Below are 26,551 nucleotides of genomic sequence, written 5' to 3'. Positions count from 1 at the left end.
TTTCTCCACATCCTCTCCAACATTTGTTATTTTTTGTTTTGGTGATTATAGCCGTTCTAATGGGTGGAAGGTGATCTCAGTTTTGATTTGCATTTCCCTGATGATTACTGATGTTGAACATCTTTTCATGTGCCTGTTGGCTGTCTGTATATCTTCTTTGGAAAAATGTGTGTTCATATCCTCTGCCCATTTGTTGATCGGGTGGTTTGTTTTTTTGTTGTTGTATGAGTTCTTTATATACTTTGGAGATTAACCCCTTGTTGGATATATGCCTTACAAATATTTTCTCCCAGTTAGTTTGTTGTCTTTTCATTTTGTTCCTGATTTCCTTTGCGTTGCAGAAGCTCTTTAGTCTTATGAAGTCCCATTTGTTTATTTTTTTCTTTTGTTTCCCTTGCCCAAGTGGACATGGTATTCGAAAAGATCCTCCTAAGGCCAATGTCAAAGAGTGTACTGCCTGTATTTTCTTGTAGGAGTTTTATGGTTTCAGGCCTTACATTCAAGTCTTTAATTTGTTTTGCACTAATTTTTGTGGATGGTGGAAGATAATGGTCTACTTTCATTCTTTTGCATGTGGCTGTCCAGTTTTCCCAACACCATTTATTGAAGAGCCTATCTTTTCTCCTTTTATGTTCTTGGCTACTTTCTCGAAGATTACGTGTCCATAGATGTGTTGTTTTATTTCTGGGCTTTCAGTTCTGTTCCATTGATCTGTGTGTCTGTTTTTGTACCAGTAACATGCTGTTTTGATTACTATAGCTTTGTATAGTTTGGAAGTCAGGGATTGTGATGCCTCTAGCTTTGTTCTTTTTTCTAGGGATTGCTTTAGTTATTCAGGGTCTTTTGTTGCCCCATATGTATTTAGGATTCTTTGTTCTATTTTGGTGAGGAATGTCATTGGGATTCTGATTGGGATTGTATTGAATCTGTTAATTGCTTTAGGTAGTATGGATGTTTTAACTATATTTATTTTTCCAATCCATGTGCATGGGATATCTTTCCATTTCTTTATGTCATCATTGATTTCTTTCAATAGTGTCTTATAGTTTTCATTGTATAGGTCTTTCACCTCCTTGGTTAAATTTATTCCTAGATATTTTATTATTTTTGTTGTGATTGTAAACGGACTGTATTCTTGATTCTCTTTCTGTTAGTTCATTATTAGAATTTAGAAATGCAACTGATTTTTGTAAGTTGATTTTGTACCCTGAAACTTTGCTATAGTTGTTGATTATTTCTGATAGTTTTCTGATGAATTCTTTAGGTTTTTTTATGTATAAAATTGTGTCATCTGCAAACAGCAAGAGTTTCACTTCTTCGTTGTCAATTTGGATACCATTTATTTCTTTTTCTTGCCTGATTGTTCTGGCCAAAACCTCCAGTACTGTGTTGAATAAGAGTGGTGATAGAGGGCATCCTTGTCTTGTTCCTGTTCTCAGAGGGATGGCTTTCAGTTTTTCACTGTTGAATATGTTATCAGCTGTGGGTTTGTCATATATGGCCTTACTATATTGAACTACTTTCTTTCTACACCCATTTTATTGAGAGTTTTTATCATAAGTGGATGTTGGATCTTGTTAAATGCTTTCTCTGTGTCTATTGAGATGATCATGTGATTTTTAATCCTCATTGTGTTAATGTGCTGTGTCACATTGATTGATTTGCAGATGTTGAACCATCCCTATGTCCCTGGTATACATCCCACTTAATCATGGTGTATAATCCTCTTAATGTATTGCTGTATTCGGGTTGCCAATATTTTGTTGAGGATTTTTGCATCTATGTTCATCAGTGATATTGGCCTGTAATTTTCCTTCTTTGTGTTGTCTTTGTCTGGCTTTGGGATCAGAGTGATGTTGGCCTTGTAAAATGTGTCAGGAAGTATTCTGTCTTTTTCAATTCTTTGGAATAGTTTGAGAAGAACTAGTTAAATCTTCTTTGAATGTTTGGTAGAATTCTCCAGAGAAGCCATCTAGTCCTGGACTTCTGCTTTTTGGGAGGTTTTTGATTACTATTTCAATCTCTTTACTTGTGATCGGTCTATTCAGATTCTCTATTTCTTCTTGAGTCACTTTGGGGAAGTTGTATGATTCTAAGGATTTATCCATTTCTTCTAGGTTATCCAATTTGCAAGCATATAGTTTTTCAGAGTATTATACTCTTCTGTATTTCTGTAGTGTCTGTTGTAATTTTTCCTCTTTCACTTCTAAATTTATTATTTGAGCCTTCTCGCTTTTTTTCTTGGAGAATTTGGCTAATGGTTTGTCAATTTTGTTCATCTTCTCAAAGAACCAGCTGTTAGTTTTGTTGATCCTTTCTACTACTTTTTTTGTTTTCAATTTAATTTATTTCTGTCTAATTTTTATTATTTCTCTCCTGCTGAGTCTGGGCTCTGTTCTTCTTTTTCTAATTTTGTTAGGTATAGTTTAATATTGCTTATTTGAGATTTTTCTTATTGAGATGGGCCTGTATTGCTATAAATTTCCCTCTTAGGACCACTTTCACTGCAGTCCGTAAGAGTTCGTGTGATGTATTTTCATTTTCTTTTGTCTCCAGTATTTTTTTTAAAGATTTTATTTTTCCTTTTTCTCCCCAAAGTCCCCCAGTACATAGTTGTATATTTTCAGTTGTGGGTCCTCCTAGTTGTGGCATGTGGGATGCCGCCTCAGCATGGCTTGGTGAGCGATGCCATGTCTGCGCCCAGGATGTGAACCGGTGAAACCCTGGGCTGCCAAAGCAGAGTGCGTGAACTGAACCACTCAGCCACGGAGCCGGCCCTGTCTCCAGTATTTTTTGATTTCCTCATTGATCCAATGGTGGTTCAGTAGCATGTTGTTTAGTCTTCACATATTTGTGACTTTCCCAGCTTTTTTCTTATGGTTGATTTCTAGTTTCATAGCATTGTGTTTGGAAAAGATGTTTGATATGATTTGAATCTTCTTAAATTAATTGAAGCTTGACTTGTTTCCCAGCATATGATCTGTCTTTGGGAATATTCCATGTGCTCTTGAGAAGAATGTATATTCTACTGTTTTTGGACGGAATGTTCTGTATATATCTATTAAGGCCATCTGGTCCAATTTTTCATTTAGTCCACTATTTCCTTGTTGACTTTCTGTCTGGATGATCTATCCATTGATGTAAGTGATGTGTTGAGGTCTCCCATTGTTATTGTGTTGCTGTTAATTTCTCCCTTTAGGTCTGTTAATAGTTGCTTTATTCAATTTTGGTGCTCCTGTAGTAGGTGCATATATATTCAGTAGTGTTATGTTCTCTTGGTGGAATGCTCCTTTTATCATTATACTTGCCCTCTTTGTCTCTCATTGCTTTTTTTGTCTTGGGTCTGCTTTGATGTAAGTATGGCAACACCTGCTTTCTTTTGTTTGCCATTTGCTTGGAGTATTGTCTTCCATCCCTTCACTCTAAGCCTATGTTTGTCTTTAGAGGTGAGATGTGTTTCCTGGAGGCAGCATATTGTTGGGTCTTGTTTTTTAATCCATCCAGCCACTCTGTGTCTTTTTGCTGGTGAATTCAATCCATTTACGTTTAGGGTTATTAGCGATATATGGGGGCTTAATGCTGCCATTTTATCACTTGTTTTCTGGTTGTTCTGTATTTCCCTTGTTTCTTGTCCTGTGTATTTTGAACTGCCAGTTTAGTTTGGTAGTTCTCTATGATGGTTTTCTTAGTTTTCTCTTTATTTAACATTTATGTCTTTGTTTTCATTATTTGTTTAGTGGTTGCCATGAGGTTTGTATAAAAAACCTTGTAGATGAGATATTCCATTTTCAGATAACGTCTTATTTCCTTCATCTAAGCACGTTCCATCCCTTTTCTCTTCCCCTTGTAAGTTATTGTTGTCACAACTTCTTCCATTTTGAGGTTGTAGTTTAAGACGATGAGATTATATTGGGGCTGGCACAGTGGCATAGCAGTTAAGTTCATGCACTCCATTTTGGTGGCACGGGATTTGTGGGTTTGCATCCTGGGCATGGATCTATGCACCGCTCATCAGGCCATGGTGTGGTGGTGTCCCATATACAAAAAATAGAGGAAGATTGCCACAGATGTTAACTCAGCAACAATCTGTCTCAAGCAAAAAAGAGGAAGATCGGCAACAGATGTTAGCTCAGGGCCAGTCTTCCTCACCAAAGAAAAAAAGAGAGAGAGAGAAAGATTATAGTTATTTTTGATTTTTTTTTTCCTTTATCTTTAGTGGTATAACTTTGTAAACCCTTTTTTTTTTCCCAGGTATGATGGCCCTCTTGATCATTTTTTGAAGGGGAGGGTCTTGTGGTGATGAACTCCCTCAGCTTTTGTTTATCTGGGGAAATTTTTATTCCTCCCTCATATCTGAAGGATATTTCCACTGGATAGAGTATTCTTGGCTGAAAATTTTTGTTTTTCAGAATTTTGAATATATTCCACTCTGTCCTAGCCTATAAGGCTTCTGCTGAGAAATCCGCTGAAAGCCTGGTAGGGGTTCCTTTCTAGGTTATTTTCTTGTGGCTTGCTGCCCTTAATATTTCTCTTTTTGTCATTGACTTTTGCCAGTTTTGCTACTATATGCCTTGGAGAAGTTCTTTATGCACTGATGTAATTAGGAGTTCTTTTAGTTTGTTTTACTTGTAATTCCATCTCCTTCCCCAGGTTTGGCAAGTTCTCAGCTATTATTTCTTTCAACAAGCTTTCTGCTCCTTTCTCCATTTATTCTCCATCTTGAATACCTATAATCCTTATGTTGCGTTTCCTAATTGAGTCAGATATTTCTCAGAGAGTTTCTCCATTTCTTTTTAGTCTTACGTCTCTCTCCTCCACTGAAACATTTCTATGCTTCAGTACTCCAAACTGCTAATTCTGTCCTCCATACTATCAACTCTGTCATTCAGGGACTCCAGGTTTTTCTTCATCTCAGTCATTGTGTTTTTTATCTTCATCATTTCTGTTTGGTTTTCCTTTATTGTTTCAACCTCTTTTGTGAAGAATTCTCTCTGTTCATTAATTTTATTCCTGATTTCATTGAACTGTCTTTTTGAATTTTATTATAATTTGTTAAGTTTTTTTATGATAGCTACTTTGAATTCTTTGCCATTTAGATCATAAATTTCTGTGGCTTCGGGATTGATTTCTGGGTGCTTGTCATTTTGCTTTGCCCTGGGATATTAGTGTATCTCTTCATATTATTTGATGGGGTGGATTTGTGCTTTCACATGTTGGTAGTATATGGTCACAGATTCCACCTGCCACCACCGTCAGGTGGGTCAGGAGCTGTGTATTCTGGGCCTGCCATGCTCTCTGGCATCTGTGGCTGTTCTTTGGAATCTACGCTAACAGGGCCTGTCTGTGATTGCCTGCTTGCAGCTGTTACTTTACTGATGTATGCGCAGGCCTTCTCACAGGGGTCCCTTGCTTTGGTGGACTGGCCCAGCTGGTGTGCTGGGCAGCAAAAGGGGCACTTTGTTTCCCCCTTGTGATCCTGGGGGCATTCTCGCTATCTGCTCTCCTGGGGACCTGGCTTGATGAAGACACCACTGCTATAGCTTAGCCTCCTCTGTGTGGAGCTTACCCACACAGCTGAGAGGCAGTTCAGAGGGCGAAGGCATTTCCGTGGAAAGCCGTCCCTCTCCTCTGCTTCTTAGAGCCGCTTGCAGTCCCCTGCCCTAGGTCACTCCTAGGGAGGGAGGGGAGATTCCCTTACCTCCTTCCACTTCTTCCCTGGGAGTCCAGCACCTCCACCTTCAGACGTATGGGTGTGTGGGTCTCTCAGACGTGTCTTGTGTTGTGTGAATGTCCTCTGTTGGCTTATGAATGTCCTTTTTATTGTATCTTAGAGGGGAGAGTCTAAGGGAAGGACTCACTTGGCCATAATGCTGACATCACTCTTCATTCTAAGCTTCTGATTTAAAGTGAGAAATGTGTCTCTCTTCCTTTCACTTGAACACTTACAGGCCACTGTAGGGTTATTGACTGGCCTAATTTCAATATTGTTGTGTCTCGGGGAATAGGGAGGCCCGAGGCAAGAGAGGGAGACAGGGGAATGGCCAGTTGGGGGAGCAGTCAGAACATACACAACCTTTATCCATTAAGTTCACTGTCTTATATGGGCATGGTTCGTGGAGCCCCCAAAAATTGTAATTGTAACATCTAAGATCACTGATCACAGATAACCCTAACAGATATAACAATGATGAGAAAGTTTGAAATATTGTGAGAGTTACCAAAATGTGGCACAGAGACACAAAGTGAGCAAACGCTATTGGAAAAATAACATTGATAGACTTGCTCAACACAGAGTTGCCACAGACTTTCAATTTACAAAAAAATGTAGTGTCTGCAAAGCACAATAAAACAGAGTTTATGGTTTGCATCTATTTTCTCCCATTCCACAGCTTGCCTTTTCACTTTTGATTGTTTCTTTGCTGCACAGAAGTTCTTAAGTTTAATGTAGTCTCACTTGTGTATTTTTGCTTTTGTTGCTCGGGCTTTTGGTGTTATGTCTAAGAAATTATTGCCCATTCTGATGTCATGAAGCTTTTCTCCATGTTTCCTTCTAGGAGATTTATAGTTTCAGGCCTGGGGTTTAGCAATTGTAATCATTTTCATATAATCAATCTTTGGCTTTTTAAATTCCCTTTGTATTTCAATTACAAATTCTCATTTCTATGTCACTGATTTTTCTTCTTTATTACTTATTCTTTCTTCTTTTTTTTTCCTCTTCCTTTCCAAACTTAAGGTAAGAGTTGAGTTTCTTTTAATTAGTTAAAGCCTTTTTTTCGGTGCACTTGTTTAAAGCTATAACTTTCCATTTAAGAACTGCTTTAGCTGCTGTATTAGTTGCTAGGACTGCCATAACAGCATCACAGACTGGGGGGCTCAAGCAACAGAAATTTATTTTCTCACAGTTCTGGAGGCTGGAGGTTAAAGATCAAGGTGTCAGCAGTGTTGGTTTCTTCCGAGGCCTGCCTTTGGTTTGTACATGGCCATCTTCTCCCTGTGTTTACGTGGTCTACCCTCTAGATCTATGTTCAGATTTCCTCTTATAAGGGCTCCAGTTACACTGGATTAGAGCCCAGCCTGATAAAGTCGTTCTAACTTAAAGACCCTATCTCCAAATACTGTCGCATTCTAAGGTACTGGAAGTGAGGTCTTTCACATATGGATTTGATAGAGGATGCAATACAGCCCATAACAGCTCCATGTCACAAGCTTTGTTAGTTGTGATATGTTCCAATATGTTGTGTTTATTAGAATCATTCAGTTCAAAATATCTCTTCATGTCTCTTGGAATTTTTTCTTTCATCCATCTGTTTTTAGACCACTGTTGCTTAATTTCTCATTCTGGAGGTTTTTCTAGAGAGCCTCCTGTTACTGATTTCTGCTTTAATTCCATCTCAGGCAAAGAACATACTCTTTTTAAACTTTAGTCCTTTGAAGTTGGTGACTTATATGCCTCAGAATTTCACTTACCTTGGTGAATGTTCTGTGTGCACCTTCTGCAGTTGTGGGGCTTAGTGTTCTTTAAATGTCAATTAGATCAATACTGCCTGATAGTGTTTTTCAAATCTCTGATATTACTGTAAATTTGCTTTTTATTTTTTCATTTTTAAATTTTTTATTGCATTTTTTGCTGAGGAAGATTCACCCTGAGCTAACATCCATTGCCAGTCTTCCTCTATTTTATATGTGGATTGCTGGCACAGCATGAGTGACAAGTGGTGTAGGTCCATGCCTGGGATATGAACCCGCGAACCCAAGCTGCTGAAGCAGAGTGTGCAAACTTAACCACTATGCCACAGGGCCGACCCCAATTTGCTTTTTATTTTACTGAGAGGTGTAGCAAGTTTTCTTAACTCTGATTATGATTCTGTTTCTCTTTTCCACTTCTTTTTCTTCATGTATTTTCTCCCAGTCTATGTGTTTACTTTTCATTTTCTTACCAGTATCTTTTGCAGAGCAGAAGTTTTTAATCTTAACAGAACCTGACTTACCAATTCTTTTCTTTCCTGGACTATACTTTTGGTGTTATATCTGAAAGGACATTGCCAAACCCAAGGCCACCTAGATTTTCTCACATGTTACCTTCCAGTTTTATAGTTTCACATTTTACCTTTAGGTCTATGATTCATATTGAGTTATTTTTTTAATTTCCTTTGCTCCTTTGTTCTTTGTGTGTCTGTTTCTGTGCTGTTTTGTTCCATTGATCTTTTTGTCTATTTTTTAATTAACTTTTGCCTATATCACACTCTGTTAATTACTGTAGCTTTGTAGTAGGTTGTGAAATCTGGTTGTGTCAGTCTTCGTTATTCTTCTTCAGTATTGTGTTGGCTCTTTGGGATCTTTTGCCGTTCCATATAAATTTTAGAACCAATTTGTTGCTATCCTTGAAGTAACTTGCTGGGATTTTGATGGAGGTTGTGTGAACGTATAGATCCAGTTGGGAAGAACTGGGATCTTAACAATATTGAGTCTCCCTGTCCATAATATGGACTACCTCCATTTGTTTAGATCTTTGATTTGTTTCAGCAGAGTTTTATAGTTTTCCTCATACAGATCTTATACAAAAGTTATTTTTTAGACTTAGACCTAAGTATTTCCTTTTTCTGGATGCTAATATGGATGTTGTAGTGCTTTTAATTGCTAATTCCATTTGTTTGTGGCTGGTATATAGGAAAGCAGTTGAGTTTTGTATATTAACCTTGTGTCCTGCAGCCTTGATATAATCACTTGTTAGTCTCAGAAATTTTGTGTTGATTCTTTGGGATTTTCTACATAGACAATCAGCTCATCCACAGACAAAGACAGTTTTGTTTCTCCGTTCCCAATCTGTGTACCTTTTATTGCCTTTTCTTGTCTTACATTAGCTAGGACTTCCAGTGTGATGTTGAACATGCGTGGTGAGAGAAGATATCCTTACCTTGTTTCTGATCTTATGAAGACAGCATCTAGTTTCTCACCATTAAATATGATGTTAGCTATAGATTTTGCACTCTGTTTTTTTAAAGCGTAGCCACAATTATTTGCAGAGGGTATCAGTGAAGCTCATTATTATTTTTTTCTTTTTTTGCTGAGGAAGATTAGCCCTGAGCTAACATCTGTTGCCAGTCTTCGTCCACTGTATATGTCAGTCGCCACCACAGCATGGCTGACAAGTGGTAAAGGTCTGCACCCAGGATCCAAACCCACAAACCCATGAACCCGGGCCACCAAAGTGGAGTGCACCAAACTTAAGCACTGTGCCATGGGTGCATCAGTGCAGCCCCTTCTTAACCTAAACCTAATAAAATTAATATTGATTCCTTAATATCATCTAATATCTAATCAGTGTTCAGAGTTCCTCAATTGCCTCAAAAATGCCTTAACAAGGTCCACACATTGCATTTGATTGATGTGCCTCTCAGGTCTCCTTTTATTCGATAAGAGCTCTCCACCCTCTTTTAATGCTATTAACTTGTCAAAAGCTTCACATTTAAAAAAAATTGTAAATATGTTAATTCACTCCTCAGTACTTAAGCATCGTTTCTTAATGATGACTGTTGTTTTCCTCTATATCCAGAATATCATGGTCACGTCTAACGATGTTTACAATAATTCTCTAACATCATCTAATACACAGTTCATATTGAACTGTCCTTTGTAGTCCCCAAACGTTTTTCAGTTCATTTGTGCAAACTAGGGCCCAGTCAAGGCCTGTAGATGACATCTGAAGAATGATTTCTCTCTTAAGTATCTTTTCACTAAGGAACATCTCCTCTTTTAAAAATTTCTTTACGAAATTGACTTATTGAAGACTGAGCCATTTGCTGACTGCCCATTCTTAAATTTCAAGTCACATTTCAAATTTTGGGAACTAATCTTGGATATTTAAGTGGAGAGGAGGGTGCAACCAGGTTATGGCTTCCCCCTGCTTCAGGTCTCCCCCAGGTCGCCATTCTGTGGAGTCCTGTAGTGCTCCTTCTGTTTTGAATTTCCTGGGCCTCATCCTTTGGCCTCAGGGCAGATACGGATGGGTAGCTTCTGTTTTCACTATGATAGGTCACTTTACTTCTCAATGTGAATGCTTACCTGTGGGCACTCTGACGCCCTTTTCCTCTTAACAGAGTCCACACAGTGACAGAGTCTTTCCCAGCTGCTGGGGGCTTCATTTCCCAACCAGAGATTGAGGCCAAGCCTGCTGCTGTTCCAGCTCTGGGGGCCTTACCTACAGGACACTGGTTACTGCTTAAGAGTGGGCTGCTCTGATGCCCTCTGCAACCTGCCTTCCTTACTCCCCCTCTCCTCTGCTGACCTGGGAGGCTGGTCAGACAATGCTCCTCCTCAGCATCCCTCTTACCTCTCTTCTTTTTCCCTAGATCTGCCTCTGCAACTTGACTCTCCTCCAGGCGGAGCACTCAGGAGACCAGGAATATGGCCCCAGGGCTCCTGACAGCCACAGACGAGGTAAGTCCTCACCTTTCTTCCTAGGTCTTGCAGGATGGACCCATTGCCTTTTCTTGTCTTGGAGCTGCCTTGTTGGTGTTAGGCCATACCCAGCCCTGATCTTGGAGGTATGGTCCATCTTACCTGGAGCCCTCTCTCAGACTTCCCTACTCCATTCGTGACTCAGGAATTCACCAAGTAATAAACTGTTATCAGCACAGACTGCTCAGCCTGAGCAGTCAAAATGAAAATACAGGACATTCATTCTCATGTGCTCAGCAAGTCCCAAGGCCAAAAAAAGTGAAGGAAGTCTTTAAAGGAGGAGTTCCCTGAGCTGCCCCTGATGGACTGGGCAAATTGAAGAGCTGAGGGAAGGCATTCTTGTGGGGATGTGGCAGGAAGCCTATTGCGTCTCAGACACTGGGTGACCAATGGACTGTCCCTCACCACGTGGGAAGCTTGAAGCAGCCAGTGGCCTTGAGTCACGTTGGTTTCTCTGTAGAGGTGAGGATGCTGACATTCTATTTGCTTGTGACATGTGGATAGATTTGGTTTGGCCAGCCCGTGCTTTGTATTTAAATGAGTTTTCTACACTTAAAAATTTGTAGATTACCCTAAAGGTCTGGATTGCCAATTTCTCTGAGAATAGATTGTTCCCCACTGTCTTTGAGTCCCCACTCTTGGTGGATGACAAGTAGCTGGAGCCAAACAGCATCTCCATAGTTTAGTCACACCTCCTTGTGCCCTTTGACCCTGAGACCGAGACCCCTGCTCTGCTCACTCATTACTTGTCTGGCACCTGAAGGCTTTGCCTGCATCCCCCTGAGACTGGAGGGAGACAGTTCAGCCAGAATCCTGGAAGCCAGGCTGAGGAGTGTGGACTTGAACTTGGAGCAAGCTGGGTTTTGAAGGATTTTGAGAAGGAGTTTGCCATGTTAAAATCAAGGATTGGAAATAAATACTACCTGAATAAATATATGTCCTAAAGGAAAGATTTTATAATCCCTAAGACTAGGTAGCCTGTGAATTTGACATAATCGAGTAAAGTTGATGTTTACTGACGACCTAAACAGATGCCAGGCAGGATACTTATGTGTAAATTATATCAATTACACAAAATAGTGTAAGTTTTGCATTGTCTGTCCTATAAATATGTCCAGTGTAGAATTTTTTTGCAAGAAGATGTGAACTTGATATTAATACTGAGCTTATATGGTGGATATTTGTCTGTTACTATATAAGTTTAAAATGATTGGGGTTATTTTAGATTTTATTTTTCCTTTCTCTCCCCAAAGCCCCCCAGCACATAGCTGTATATTTTTAGTTGTGGGTCCTTCTAGTTGTGGCATGTGGGATGCCACCTCAGCATGGCCTGATGAACGGTGCCTGATGTCTGTGCCCAGGATCCAAACTGGTGAAACCCTGGGCCGCCGAAGTGGAGCATATGAACCCAACCACTCAGCTACGGGGCCGGCTCCCTAAAATGATTGGTTTTTGATGTTAACAGAATATCATTGAGAGCTCTGTGTCCCTCAATTGTCAAATCTTTCTACCTTTGAGAGAAAGTGTGTATGTTAATGCATGCCATGTTCCCTAAAGTAACAGGGACAGCTTTTCTTTTGTACATTGCACTTTACCATTTATGATGTTAATAGAGAAGCATTCTTGGCTGAAATGGAACATTGTACTGGCTTACTTTTCCTGTCTCTACTCTGCCACTTCCTGTGGGATCCTTAGCACACCTTGAACCTCATCCTGTCTATGACCAACATCTCTCAATATTCATTATTTTCCTGGATGCCAGGGCATAAGCATCTGACTTGCTTAGTTTTTTAAGATGAAGTTTCCATACCTGTAAGAGTATCTGGCACTTATACTTATTTTATAAAGGGACCATTATTTTGAAAAAACTAAAAAACAAAGGGGTTTGTTTGTTTTGCTGTTTGTTATTTTGAGGCATAAAAATTACATATTTTAGAGTTTTTCAAATCGCATTTCCAGGTACTTTGTTGTATGTCACATCTGAATTATATGGAATATTCTGACTTATATATACAACATGACAGTTAGGCATTTCTCCCAAGGGCCTTTGCCTGAGAGGGGAAATTGGAATATGCATTAGAGTTGTGATACAGAAGGGGGCTGTGCCTACAGGCTGTTAACGTGTAAGAAATTAGCTAGCACTCCTTCACTGACTCTTTAAAATTGTTTTGAATGTCTGCTGTGTGCAGGAGCCTTTGATGGTCTACTAACAATGATATCTACAGCACAGACTCCATTCTGATAAGATTCCCAACTTTTTTAGGGGTTTACCTATCACTGGAATTAAAACATTTAAAAAATTTTTTACTGAGGTATAATTTATATCCAATAAAATTTGCCCTTTTAAAGTGTACAATTCTGTAGATTTTAGTATGTTGACAAAGCTGTGCAACCCTCATGTTTTCATTACCCACCAAGGAAACCCCATACCTGTTAGGAGTCACTCCCCATTCTCCCCTCCCTCAGCCCCTGACAACCGCTAATCTGCTTTTTGTCTCTAAGAATTTGACTATTCTGTACCTTTCATATAAATGAAATCATATAATATGTGGTCTTTTGTGTCTGTTTTCTTTCACTTAGCGTATATTTTCAAGGTTCATCCATGTCATAGCCCAAAGCAGTAATATTTTCATTATTATTTATGGTAGAATAATACTCCATTGTGTAGATATACCACATTTTGTTTATTCATTTATCAGTTAATGAACATTCAGTTATTCCTATCATTGGAATTTAATTAATAATTTTGGTCTGTGTGCATCTTTGACAGATTTTAATGATAAAATCGTAGCATATTAAAACTAGTGACTGCCTCAGCATCATGCTTTTAAAGATGGAGAAACCACTAATATTCACATTCAAATCTATGACTCTTTACAGGTTACAAACATTCACAGATTTTCACTATTCCATACCACTATTTCTCAGTTATTGGAAATTTAACTTGTTCTCAATATTTGAGAACCTGTTCTGTGGAAATTTTATCCATGAAATGAATTTTGCACTTAGTTATTCTCACCACAAAATATGACTGAGAGAGGAGGCATGAGTGTTTCATCTGGCATGACCTACAGCTCTATAGAAGAGTGTCTCTGTTCTTCTGTTTGCTTTCAGAACCATCCACAGGATGCTGCCACACCTCTGCCCTCTGTTCCACCACTGACTTCCTTTCCCTCCTGCCAGTTGCTCCAGCCCAGCCATGTCTGGGGCTTGCTCCCTCTCTTCCTTTGCTCATGGCATCTCTGTTCCCTGCCTCCCTCTAGGCCTCATCTAGATTCTTAGACCTGTATTCCTTTTTTTTTTTTAAGATTTTATTTTTTCCTTTTTCTCCCCAAAGCCCCCCAGCACATAGTTGTAAATTCTTCATTGTGGGTCTTTCTAGTTGTGGCATGTGGGACGCTGCCTCAGCGTGGTTTGATGAGCAATGCCATGTCCGCGCCCAGGATTCGAACCAACGAAACACTGAGCCGCCTGCAGTGGAGCGCGCGAACTTAACCACTCGGCCAGAAGGCCAGCCCCTTAGACCTCTATTCTTTCCTTGACTATTCTTAATCCTACCCATCTTTCAAATTTTAAATTTTTTTATTGAGATGTAATTCACGTACCATAATTCACCCGTAGATGAAATTATTAGACAAGCACTTTAAAGTCTCTATTGTAATTATACTCAACAAGGAAGAGGAAAATGGAGTAATATCAAATGAAATAGACTTCAAGACAGAGGGAAGAAAGAACAATTCTGAATGATATGAGTCACTTCATTAGGAAGACATAACAGTTATGTGTATGTGTCTAATAACAAAGCTTCAAAATAATTGACAGAATTAAAGGAAGAAAAAAGCAATTGTACCATTACAATTTTTACAGGGGATTTTAACCACCTCTGAGCAATTGATAGAAACAACTAGGTAAAAAACCACTAAAGACACAGATGATCTGAAGAAAACTAGCTGCTGCATCATCCTGATTGATAGTTATAGAATACTGCGCCCTACAACTGCAGAATGCACATTATTTTCAAGTACTATCACTGTGGTCACCAAGATAGACTACATGCTAATCTATAAAAGACAACATTAAAAGAGTTTAAAGAATGCAGAGTATATTCTCTGAATCTAATAGCATTATATTACAAATCAATAATAAGATATCTAAGTAAATATCAAATATTTGGAAATTAAACAACATATTTCTTACTAATCCTTAGGTCACTGAAGAAATTACAAGAGAAATTAGAGAATATTTCAAACAGAACGATGAGGTTAATCTTGGTGCTTCTGCCCCATCAGCCATGCTTTTCACCATGCCTGGGGCCAGAGTTTCTGTGCTAGCCCCTCCCCTGGCATCCAACTTGGATACCCTTGTGGTGTCCCCGGAGGGACCGAGAGGACAGGATATTTCTGATTGGGCCCTTGTGTTTTCCCTCCCACCTGACTTTCTACTCCTTCATGATAAAGCTCATGGTCTGCAACTGATGGTGAGATTACAAGGACCAGCACTGAGGCCAAGCAAGGAGACTTAGTAGTTGGGAAGTGACTGGAACCACCACCCTGGAGCCAACACCTGCCTCCTTTCTCAGTCTTGGATAGAGGCACTACACGTGGCCACAGTGCTAGCTCGCCAGTTCAGCCGATGAGCTGCTGTGGAGTTTGTCTGTGTTTCTTGTGTGTCGGACACGTAGGGACAGAATGCAAAGCCTCCTTTGCCTGATGAGACAGAGAACGTCAGGACAGAAACATCATAGCCTCTGCTTTCGGTGAACTCACGTTTGAGTAGGAGAAGATTCGCATACACAACCTAAATCAAAACATCATTCTCCAATGAAGGTGGAGACAAGCCATCTTATTTTGTGAGCGAAAAAATGTCAGATGTTTGTGTCTTATTGGCACCGAGAATGGTCCCCAGGAATGGTCCTCAGGAGCCTGCTTTAGGGAAAGCTTGTCACACTGGCTCAGGTTAGATTCCTCCAAGACCCTCCCTAAGGAACTCTCTTATTTTACTGGCAAGTGACCATGCTCCATAAGGAAAATTCCACAGGAGCAAGAACCCTGGGATGTGATGAGCATAGGAGCAATGTCAGTCTAAACTCAGACTTTCCTACCCAAGAGAATGATTATTCAGGAAGAAGAACCCACAAATGTGTCATTTGTGGAAGAAGGTTCAGATTCAATTCTGAGCTCAGGCAACATCAGAAAATTCATTCTGGTGAGAGACTCTACTTGTGTGATAATGGCAGTCAATCTTTCATTCAAAGCTCAAAACTTAGTATCAGAGGATTCATACTGGAGAGAAACTGTGCAAGTGTACTGTATGCTTAAAAAGCTTCAGTCAGAATTGGAGATTTCATACTGGAGAGAAACCCTATGGCTGCAACAAATGTGGGGAAAGGAAGGATTCTAATCCAGCTCAGGTTTCTTTCAGCATCAGAGCTTGGAAGAGAAACTGAAAATCCAGTAAGTGTGGGATAGCCTTTAGTTAGAGCTCACACCTTGTTCTCCATAGGCAAACTCACAGTCTCACAGAGAGAAGCCCTGTGAGTGTAAAAGGTGTGTGAGAAACGCTGTATCTGTAGCTCACATCTGGCCCAATACCAAAAAGTCAACTTCAGAGAGAAGCCCTGCAGATGTGATAAATGTGGGAGGGGTTTCTGTCCAAACTCACAACTTGGCCAGCATCAGAGAAGGGGAAAAAAGCCATACAGATGTAGTGTCTGTGGGGAGTGCTCCAGCCAGAGCTCCCACCATCTTCCCCCCGGATCCACCGAGTCCACACTGGTGGGAAGCTCTGTGGATGTGGTAAGAGACGGAGAGCCTGCTGTCCAAATGCAAACCTTGATCAGCATCAGCGTTTACACTGGAGAGAAACCCCATGTATTAGTCTGCTGGGGCTGCCATAAAAGAATACCACAGACTAGGTGGCTTAAACAATAGAAATTCTGTTTTCTCACAGTTCTGGGGACTGGAAAGTCCAAGATCAAGGTGCTGGCTGATTCAGTTCCTGACAAGAACTCTCTTCCTGGCTTCCAGATGGCTGCTTTCTTGCCGTGTCCTCACATGGTGGAGACAGCTCTGATGTCTCTTCCTCTTATTCCTGTGGGATCAGGGCCCTGCCCTTATGACCTCATCTAACCTTAATTATTTCCTTAGAGGTCCCATCTCTAAATATAGCCACATTGGGGTTAGGGCTTCAACTTGTGGATTTGGGGGGACACAGTGTAGTACATAGCATTCCAAACCCTGGCCTCCCAAGTTCATGCCCTCCTCACAGGAAAAATACATTATTTCGTCCTACGAGCCCCCAAAGTCTTAACTCATCCCAGCATAACTTTAAGGTCCAAAGTCTCATATAAATATCCTCTAAATGAGAGGCATGTGTGAGACACAAATTGAAGTACCATTCATCCTAAGGCAAAATTCCTCTCCACTTGTGAACCTGTGAACCAGACAAGTTAATTTCCAAAATAAAATGGTGGGACAGGCAGAGGGCAGACATTGCCATTCCAAAAGGGAGAAAGAAGATAAGGTGGCAGGTCCTGACAAGTCCAAAGCCTAGCAAGATAAATTCTGTTAGATGTTTGGGCTGAGAATAATCTTCTGGTTTGAAGTTCTCCTCTCCAGGTCCTCTGGGTTGACAGTGTCCCTTTGGCTCAGAGGGGCAACCCTGCCTCCATGGCTCTCAGCAAAGGCCCTGCTAAAACTGAGGAGTGGGCAGCCTTGCCCCCTGGGCCTGTGGTGTGGGATTGGCAGCCCTGACAATCTCTGAATTGCTTTCAGGGTTATTCCTCCCTTTTCTTGAAAGATAATGCGTGTTCGAAGACTTCCTCATTCCATCCTGCTTTCTCTTTTTACTTTAGCCCCAGCTGGCAGTGTTTCTGCTGGTATAATCCCATCTCTATTCCTGGCTTCTGCTGAAGTTGATTAAATTCGTGGTTCACACTCATCCTAATCTCTTTATCAAATCATTCTTCAGCATGCCCTCAGTGTTCTCTTCAGAGCAAGCTTTCTCACTTTTTTGCAAAGGCTGAGAATTTTCCAAATCTTCAGTGCAGTTTCCTTTTTGCTTAACAAATCCTTCTTCAATTCATCTCTCCCCTCTTACATTTTACTATAAGCAGTAAGGAGGAACTAAACTGTTCCTTCAAAACTTTGCTCAGAAATCTCCTCAGCTAAATATCCAGTCTGGTCACTCACAAGTTCAACCTCCCACAAAACACCAGAACAGAGTTCAGTCAAGTTCTTTGCCACTTTATAACAGGGATCACCTTTCCTCCAGTTTCCAGTAACCTGTTGCTCATTTCCATCTGAGACATCACCAGAATGTCTTTTAATGCCTATTTCTACCAACATTCTGTTCATGGTTATTTGTGCATTCTCTAAGAAGATGGATGTTTTCTCTCTAACTTTCCTCTTTCTTAGCCTTCCTCAAAATCACCTTTAATGTCTATATTTCGGCCAGCAGTCCTTTCACGTCAGTCTTGGGTTCTTCTAGCATGCACCTCAAAACTCTCCCAGCCTGTGCCCATCACACAGTTCCAAAGCCACGTCCACAGTTTTAGGTATTTGTCACAGCAGCACCCAACTCTCAGTACCAAAGTCTGTATTGGCCTGCTAGGGCTGCCATAACAAATACCATAGACTCGTGGTTTAAACAACAGAAATGTGTTTCTCACAATTCTTTACACTAGGAATCTAATATCAAGGTGCCGGCTGATTTGGTTCCTGATGAGGACTCATCCTGGCCTACAGATGTCTTCCTTCTCACTGTGTGCTCACATGGCAGAGAGAATGAGCTTGAGTCTCTTTCTCACCTTATGAGGCACCAGCCCTTTTGTGTCAGGGTCCTACCTTTATGACCTCATTTAACCATACTTACTTCCTTAGAGGCCCCATCTCCACATATAGACATATTGGGGGTTAGGGCTTCAACATGAATTTTGGGAGGACACGGTTCAGTCCATAGCACTCTATAAATGTTTTGAATGTGGAAAAGCCTTTAGTCAAAATTCACAATTGAACAAGCATCAGATAATCCACAAGTGGAAATTCACAGGGGTGGAGAGAATGCTATAAATACGTTGAATGTGAAACTCTAAGTTTGTTCAGTATCAGAGAATTGAAAGAGGGAGAAAGGCCATAGATATGAGTGACATACAGGGAACTTCCATGTGTTAACCCCATATGGAGCCTGACTTCACCTCAGAGTACTGACATAGGAAGAGTAAGGAACGTGGGGGAAATTCTGATCATACTGAGAGTGTAGGTAGGATGGTGAGAGTCGTGTGAATAGTCCCTCTGTTTCTGATTTGTTGAAAGTGTTAATATTCTGGGCCCTGTTACAGAAAGTGCCCTTGGATGCACATCTCCTTGAAGTGACTTAAAAAAATTTTATTGATGTGAATTTCGCATAACATAAAATTAACCATTTTTTAATGTACAATTCAGTGGCGTTTAGTGTATTCACAGTGTTGTCAGCCATCACCTCTGTCTGGTAGCAGCATTTTTTCAGTACTCCCAAAGCCGACATCAAGCAGTCACTCCCCACTTGCTGCTCTCCCCAGACACTGGCAATCGCTAACTTGCTTTGTGTCTCTGGATTTACCTGTTGTGGATATTTCATATAAATGGGATTTTACAATTTTTAAAAAAAGAACTTGTATCATCAAAAATGGCTGAGTAGGGAAATCCATCTGCCCAAAAGCAACTAATGAGCTGCCAAAAACTGTCAGAATTAACTTTCGTAGAACTTTGGAATCTAGTCAAAACTGGAAGATTTGATGAAGAAAGAAGCTCCGACTTTGTGGCAGGAGAATGCTATGGCATTTTACACTTCCTGCATACCAACCATCCATGAGGAAGTTCGGGCACAAAGATTTTATCTCAACTATCTTAAATGTGCACAAAGAGCTAAAGGAAGCCTTGGTCATGGAACTAAAGGAGCTAGGTCAACAACGGTTGAACAAATAGAGAATATTAATTAAGAGAACTTAGAAAGAGGAACCTGGAGCTGCAAAGTATAATAACTAGGGTGAAAAATTCATTATGAGGGTTCAACAGTATATTTAAGCAGGCAAAATAAAGAGTCAGTGAACTTGAAAATAGTTCAGTTGAGATTATTCATTCTGAGAAACAGAAAGAGAAAAGAATAATGAAAAACGAACAGAGCTTAAGAGACCTGTGACACACCATTAGGTGTACTTACATACCCATGATGAGAATTGCAGAGGGAAAGGAGAGAGAGAGAAAATTTCAAGAAATAATTTCCAGAAACTTCCCAAATTTGATAAAAGACATAAATCTATACATTCAAGAAGCTCAACAAACTCCAAACAGGATAAACTCAAAAGATCCACACCAAAACATATTATAGTCAAATTATCAAAACCCAAAGACAAAGACAGAATTTCAAAAGCAGCAAGTGAGAAGTTGTTACCTACAAAGGCTCCTCAATGAGATTAAACAGCTGATTTCTCATCAGAAACAAAGGAGGCCACCAGTCGGTAGGATAACACATTTAAAGTCTTGGCAGAAAAACTATCAAGTAATAATTCTTTATATATATATATATATTTTATTGGCAGTTACATTGGTTTGTAATATTATATAAATATCGAGTGTACATCATTATATTTCAGTTCTGTGTAGATTATAGCCAGCAAATTATACTTCAAGAATGAAGGAGAAATTAAGATGTTTTCAGATAAACAAAACCTGAGAGAGCTCATCAACAGTGGACCCACTTTACAAAAATGCTTTAAGCTGAAATGACACTAGATAGTAACTCTAAACCATAAAAAAGAAATATGAACACTAGTAAAGTTAACTTCATAGGTATACATAAAAGCCACTATTATTGTACTTTTTATTTGGTTTGTAACTTCTGCTTTTCCTTATATGATTTAAGGCAAATGCACAAAGTAATTATAAATTTATGTTAATGGGCATACAAAATATAGAGATGTAATCTGACAATTATAAAATAGGGGTAGTATATAGTATAAAGATGTAACCTGACAGATATAAAATAAGTGGAGAGGGATGGAAAAGTAGAGGAGCAGAGTGTTTTTATACTATTGAAACTAAGTTGGTAGATTTTACAAGTTTAATATGTTAATTGTAATCCACAAGATAGCCACTAAGAAAATACTAAAAAAAATACAGAAAAGGAAAGAAGGGGATAAAAGTGTTACTTTAGAAAAAAAAAAATATTAAAAAGGCAGTAATGGAGGAATTGAGGAACAACTGACATAGAAGACACACAGAAAACAGCTAAATGGCAGAAGTAAATCTTTCCTTTTCAGCAATGACCTTTAATGTAAATGAAATGAACTCTCCAATCAAAGGCATAGACTAGTAGACTAGAGTAAAAAAACCAAGATATATGTATGTGCTGTCTACACTAGACTCACTTTAGATATAACAACATAAAGAGGTTGAGAGTAAAGGGATGGAAAAAGATATTCCATACAAATAGTACCCAAAAGAGAGCTGGAATGGCTGTGTTGTGAGACAAAATATAGACTTTAAATAAAAAAACGGAACAAGAGATTAAGAGAACATCATATGTTGATAAAACATTGACTACAGAAAGAACATATAACAATTATAAATATATACATATAGTCCCAAAATATATGAAGTAAAAATGGAAAGAATTGAAGAGAAAAATTGTTCTACAATAATGGTTGGAGACTCTAATATCCAACTTTCTATAATAAATAGAGCAGCCAGACAGATCAGTAAGGAAAGATAGATGTTGAACTACACTGTGTATTAATTGCACCTCAGAGGTATATACAACACTCCACCCAACAATAGCAAAATATACCTTCTACTCAAGTGACACAGAACATTCTTTAGGATGGACCTTATGTTAGGTCACAAGGTAAGTCTTAATAAATTTGAAATGACTGAAATCATACTTTTTTGATAACAGTGGAATGAAACTAGAAATGAATAACAGAAGGGACTCTGGAAATTCACAATAACTCTGGAAATTAAGTAGCACACTCTTAACCAATGTATCAAAGAAGAAATCACAAGAGGAAGGAAAAAATAGCCTGAGATGAATGGAAATGAAAACATGATATACCAGAACTTATGGAATAGAGTGAAAGCAGTGCTTAGAGGGAAATTTATAGCTGTAAATGCATACACTAAAAAGGAAGAAAGATCTCAAATCAATAACCTAATAGCATACCTTAAATAACTAGAAAAAGAAGAACAAACTAATCCCAAGCTAACAGAAGGAAGGAAATAATAAAGGTTAGAACAAAGATAAAATAGAGAATAGAAAAATAATAGAGAAATCAATGAAACTTAAAGTTGGTTCCTTAAAAAAAATAACAAAATTGACAAATATTTTATCTAGATTGACTGACAAAAAAAGAAGACTTAAACTACTAAAATCAGAAATGAAATTGGAGATGTTACTGTCAATTTTTTTAAAAAATAAAAAGGATTATAAGGGAATACGGATATATGCCAACAAATTGGCAACCCAAGGTGAAATGGACGAATTTCTAGAAAGACACATCTGTCTAAACTGACTCAGGATAAAACAGAAATTCTAAATAGACTTACAACTAGGGAGCATATTGAATCAGTAATAACCTCCCAACAGAGAAAATCTCATGACCACATGGCTTCACTCACTAATTCTATCAAACATATAAAGAAGAGTTAACATGAATCTTTCTCAAAGTATTCCAAAACATTGGAGAGGACATGTCCTAATTCACTCTATGAGGATGACATTACTCTGATACCAGAGGTGTCAGACAAAGACATTGCAAGAAAAGAAAACTACAGGCTAATATCCCTTATGAATATAGATGCAAAAATCCTCGCCAGAGTTCTCCCATACTTAATTCAGCAACATACTAAAAGGATTGTACCTCATGACCAAGTGAGATTTACTTCCAGATTGCGAGGATGTTTCAACATATTAAAATCAATCCTGTAATACACCACATTAAGAGGATGAAGGATAAAAACCACACAATCATCTCAATTGATGCTGAGAAGGCATTTCACAATATTGAACATCCTTTTATGATAAAATATTCAGTAAACTATGAATACAAGGAAACGTCCTTAACATGATAAAGGCCATGTATGAAAAATCTACGCTAACGTTTGTTCTCAATGGTGAAAGACGAAAAGCTTTTTCCTGAAGTATAGGAACAAGGTAAGGATGCCTGCTTTTGCCACATCTGTTCGACATAGTGCTGGCAGTTCTAGTCAGAGTTAATTAGGCAAGAAAAAGAAAAGACATCCAAATTGGAAACGTAGTAACGTTATCTCTTCACCAAAGATGTTATCTCATATCTACAAAACCCTAGAATCCACAAAATAGTTAGAGCTGATAAATGAATTCAACAAAGTTGTAGGATACAAAATCAACATGCAAAGTCAGTTGTATTTCTGTATTTTTAAAAATTCCATTTACAACACCATCAAAAAGAATAAAATACTCAGCAATAAATTTAACCAAGGAAGCAAAAGATTTCTTCACTGAAAACTACAAACAGTTGCTGGAGGAAATTAAGGAAGACCTAAATTAGTGGAAAGACTTCCAAGGCTTATGGATTGGAAGACTAAATATTGCTAAGACAACAGTACTACCCAAAGTGGTCTGAAGATTCAGTACAATTCCTATCAAGATCTCATTTTTGTTTTTTACAGAAATAGAAGAGCCTATCTTAAAATCCGTTTGGAATCTCATAGGAACCTGAATGACCAAAACGATCATAAAAAAAACAAAACAAAGTTGGAGGACTCACACTGCCTGATTTCAATGCTTAGTACAAAGCTGCAGTAACCAAAACAGTGTTGTACTAGTATAAGGTTAGACATAGAGCAATGGAATAGAATCGAGAACCCAGAAGAAAATCCCTTGCATATGGTCAGTTGATTTTTGACAAGGGTGCCAAGACGATTTAATTGGAAAAGGACAGTCTTTATACACATGGTGCTCCAACAGTTGGTTATCCACAGCCTAAAGAACACACTTGAGATAAATGAAAAATTAGAAAGCCTCTGCAAAGAAATAGAAGATATTATGATTATGTATATGGAAATGTTACAACTGAAAAATATGTACCTGAACAAAAAGGCTCAGTAGTAGATGGGCTTACCAGCAGCTTAGAGGTAACAGAGAAATCAGTGAACTAGAAGATAGAGCAATAGAAGTCACCCAATCTGTACAACAGGGAGAAATACACTGGGAAGAAAATGAGTTAAGTCTTAAGAACTGTGGGAGTATAACAAAATAGCTAACATTTGTGTCACTGAACCTCTGGAAGGAGAAGAGAATTATATTTTAAACAGGAAGGGGAGAGGATGTAATGGGACGTAAGGTTTCTATACTCCCTTCAAACTGGTTCAGCGACGTCCCCAGTACACTGAGAAGTTATGTATAGGTAATGTAGAACCTAGAGCAACCAATAAAAAAATGATACAAAGAGATCCACTAAAAGACACTAGATAAATCAAAATTGAATTATATAAAGGTCAAGTAACCCACAAGAAGTCAATAGTAAGAAAACTGAGAAGCAAAAAGCAAAGAAAACAAAATTAAAATGGTCTAAATGCACCACTAAAAGAGAGAGACTGACACAGTGGATTTAGAAAACCCTATTATCTTGTCTAAGTGAAACTCACTTCAAATATTGTAGTGTAGGCAGGTTAAAAGTAAAAGGATTTTTAAAAGACACATGCAAACATTAATCAAAGGAAAACAGCATGGCTGTATTAATATCAGGTAAAGTAGACATCAAAGCAAAGCAAATTCCCAGACACAGAGGGCGATAAATGGCTCAGTTCACCGGGAAGCTTAGTCATCCTCACTGTGCACACATCAAACAAGAGCTTCAAAATATGTAAAAAGAAAACTGAAAGGGGAAATAGACAAATCAACAATTAATTGGAGACTTAATACCCTTCTCTATATAATCAATAGAATAATTAGAGCAAAAATCAGTAAAAAATTATCAACACCATCAACCAACAGAATTGAATCAACATTTATACAGCATTCCACCCAACAATAACAGAGCACACAGTTGTTTAAACTCCTGGACAGATACCAAGATAGACATATCTTGGGCCATAAAACAGAATACATACATAATACAACACACAAAACATAGAAGTTTGTTTAACAAATTGAAAGAATTGAAATTGTACAGAGTGGGTTCTCTGACTACAATGGAATCAAACTTGAAATCAGTGAGAGAAAGTTAACAGAAAAATTGCCAAACAATTAGAAAACAGACAACATACTTGTAAATGATCCATGCACCACAAATGGAAGTCTCAAGGGAAATAAAAACATACATGAAAGTGAATGAAAAGGAAAATGCAGTATATCAAAGTATATGGGATGCAGCCAAAGCAGTCCTGGGAGAGAAACCTGTAACACTAAATGTATGTGTTAGAAAAGAGGAAAAGTCTCAAGACAATAATCTAAGCTTCTGCCTCAAGAACCTAGAAAAGTAAGTGCAATAAACTCAAAGCAAACACATAGAAGGAAATAATAGTGATAAAGGCAGAAGTCAATGAAATTGAAAAGCAGAAATGGGGAAAATCAGTAAATCAAATTGCTGCTGCTTTGAAAAAATAAAATTGATAAACGTCTAGCAAGACTAAGAAAAAAAGAGTAGACAGAAATTACCAGTATCAGGAATGAAGCAAGGGATATAGTTATGTACTCTGTAGCCATCAAAAAGAATAATGAGAATATTATGAACAGCTCTGCACTCATAAATTTGACAACTTAGATAAAATGACCAATCCCTTGAAAAATACAAGCTACCTTAACACACCCAATATGGAATGGATAATTTGAATAGCCCTATGACTGTTAAGGACTATACATCATCACCAAGTACGGTTTACTCCAGGAATGCAAGACTGGTTCTGTATTTGACTCAGTGAGTATAATCCACCATATTAACAGCCTAAAGGAGAAAACCCACATGATCATATCGGTTGATGCAGTGAAAACATTTGATAGAACTCAACAACTATTTGATTAGGGACATCCAGAAAAAATCTGTAGCTAACATTCTTTTTTTTATTGTTAACATAAAATTTACCATTTTAACCATTTTTAAGTGTACAGTTGAGTGGCATTAAGTACATTCACAATGTTGTGCAACCATTGCCACCATCCATTTCCAGAACTTTTTTCATCTTCCCAAACTGAATGTCTGTATTCATTAAATGCTAACTCTCATTCCCCACACCCCCAGCTGCTGGTAAACTCTATTTTACTTTCTGTCTCCATGATTTTGCCTATTCTGGGTACCTCCTATAAGTAGAATCAAACAATATTTGTCTTTCTATGACTGGCTGATTTCACTGAGCATAATGTTTTCAAGGCTAGTCCCTGATGTAGCATGTATCAGAATTTCCTTCTCTTTATTTTCCCTTTTTTCCTGGGAAAGATTCGCCCTGAGCTAACATCTGTTGCCAATCTTCCTCTCTCTCTTTTTTACCCCCCTCCCCAAGGCCCCAGTACATAGTTGTATATTCTAGTTGTGAGTCCTTCTAGTTCTGTGTGAGCCGCTGCCACAGCATGGCTACTGACAGATGAGTGGTGTGGTTCCACACTTGGGAACTGAACCCAGGCCATCAAAGCAGAACACGCCGAACTTTAACCACTAAGCCATCAGGGCTGGCTCAGAATTTCCTTCTTCTGTAAGGCGGCATAATACACAATTGTGTGCATATACTACATTTTCTTCATCTATCTATTGATGGGCATTTGGGTTGTTTCCACCTTTGAGTTATTGTGAATAATGTGGTTATGGACATTGGTGTACAAGTATCTAAGTCCCTGCTTTCAATTCCTAGGAGCGAAATTGCTGGATCATATGGTAAATTGTATGTTTAACCTTTTGAGGAACTTTTGCTGAACTCTTTTCCACAGAAACTGCACCATTTTACTTTTCCCACCAGCAAAGGTTGCAATTTCTCCACACCCTGCCCACACTTGTTCTTTTCCATTTCTTTGGTCGTACCTCTCCTATGGGTGGGACGTGTTATCTCATTGTAGCACAGTATTCTTAATGCTGTGAGACATAGCGCTT

The 26,551-nt window shown here is 38.7% G+C and overlaps 1 protein-coding gene across 24 annotated transcripts in view; it reads left to right on the top strand.

Annotated features, from left to right (window-relative positions):
- The window catches only part of ZNF169 (zinc finger protein 169), a 122,914-nt gene that overhangs the window by 81,739 nt on the left and 14,624 nt on the right, over positions 1–26,551 (top strand). For 22 of the 24 annotated variants that reach the window (XM_070589973.1, XM_070589966.1, XM_070589962.1 and 19 more), the window contains one exon: positions 10,350–10,437. Coding sequence is in view for 11 of the 24 variants with exons in the window: in XM_070589966.1 (XP_070446067.1) it covers positions 10,405–10,437 (33 nt within the window). In the remaining 13 variants the exon portion in view is untranslated. Of the gene's footprint in view, positions 1–10,349; positions 10,921–26,551 lie in introns of all 24 variants that reach the window. The other 2 variants (XM_070589968.1, XM_070589967.1) reach the window with 1 other exon arrangement.

The sequence above is a fragment of the Equus przewalskii genome, chromosome 22 (assembly GCF_037783145.1).
Source record: "Equus przewalskii isolate Varuska chromosome 22, EquPr2, whole genome shotgun sequence".
NCBI lineage: Eukaryota > Metazoa > Chordata > Mammalia > Perissodactyla > Equidae > Equus > Equus przewalskii.
This window is presented reverse-complemented; position numbering and strand designations above follow the sequence as displayed.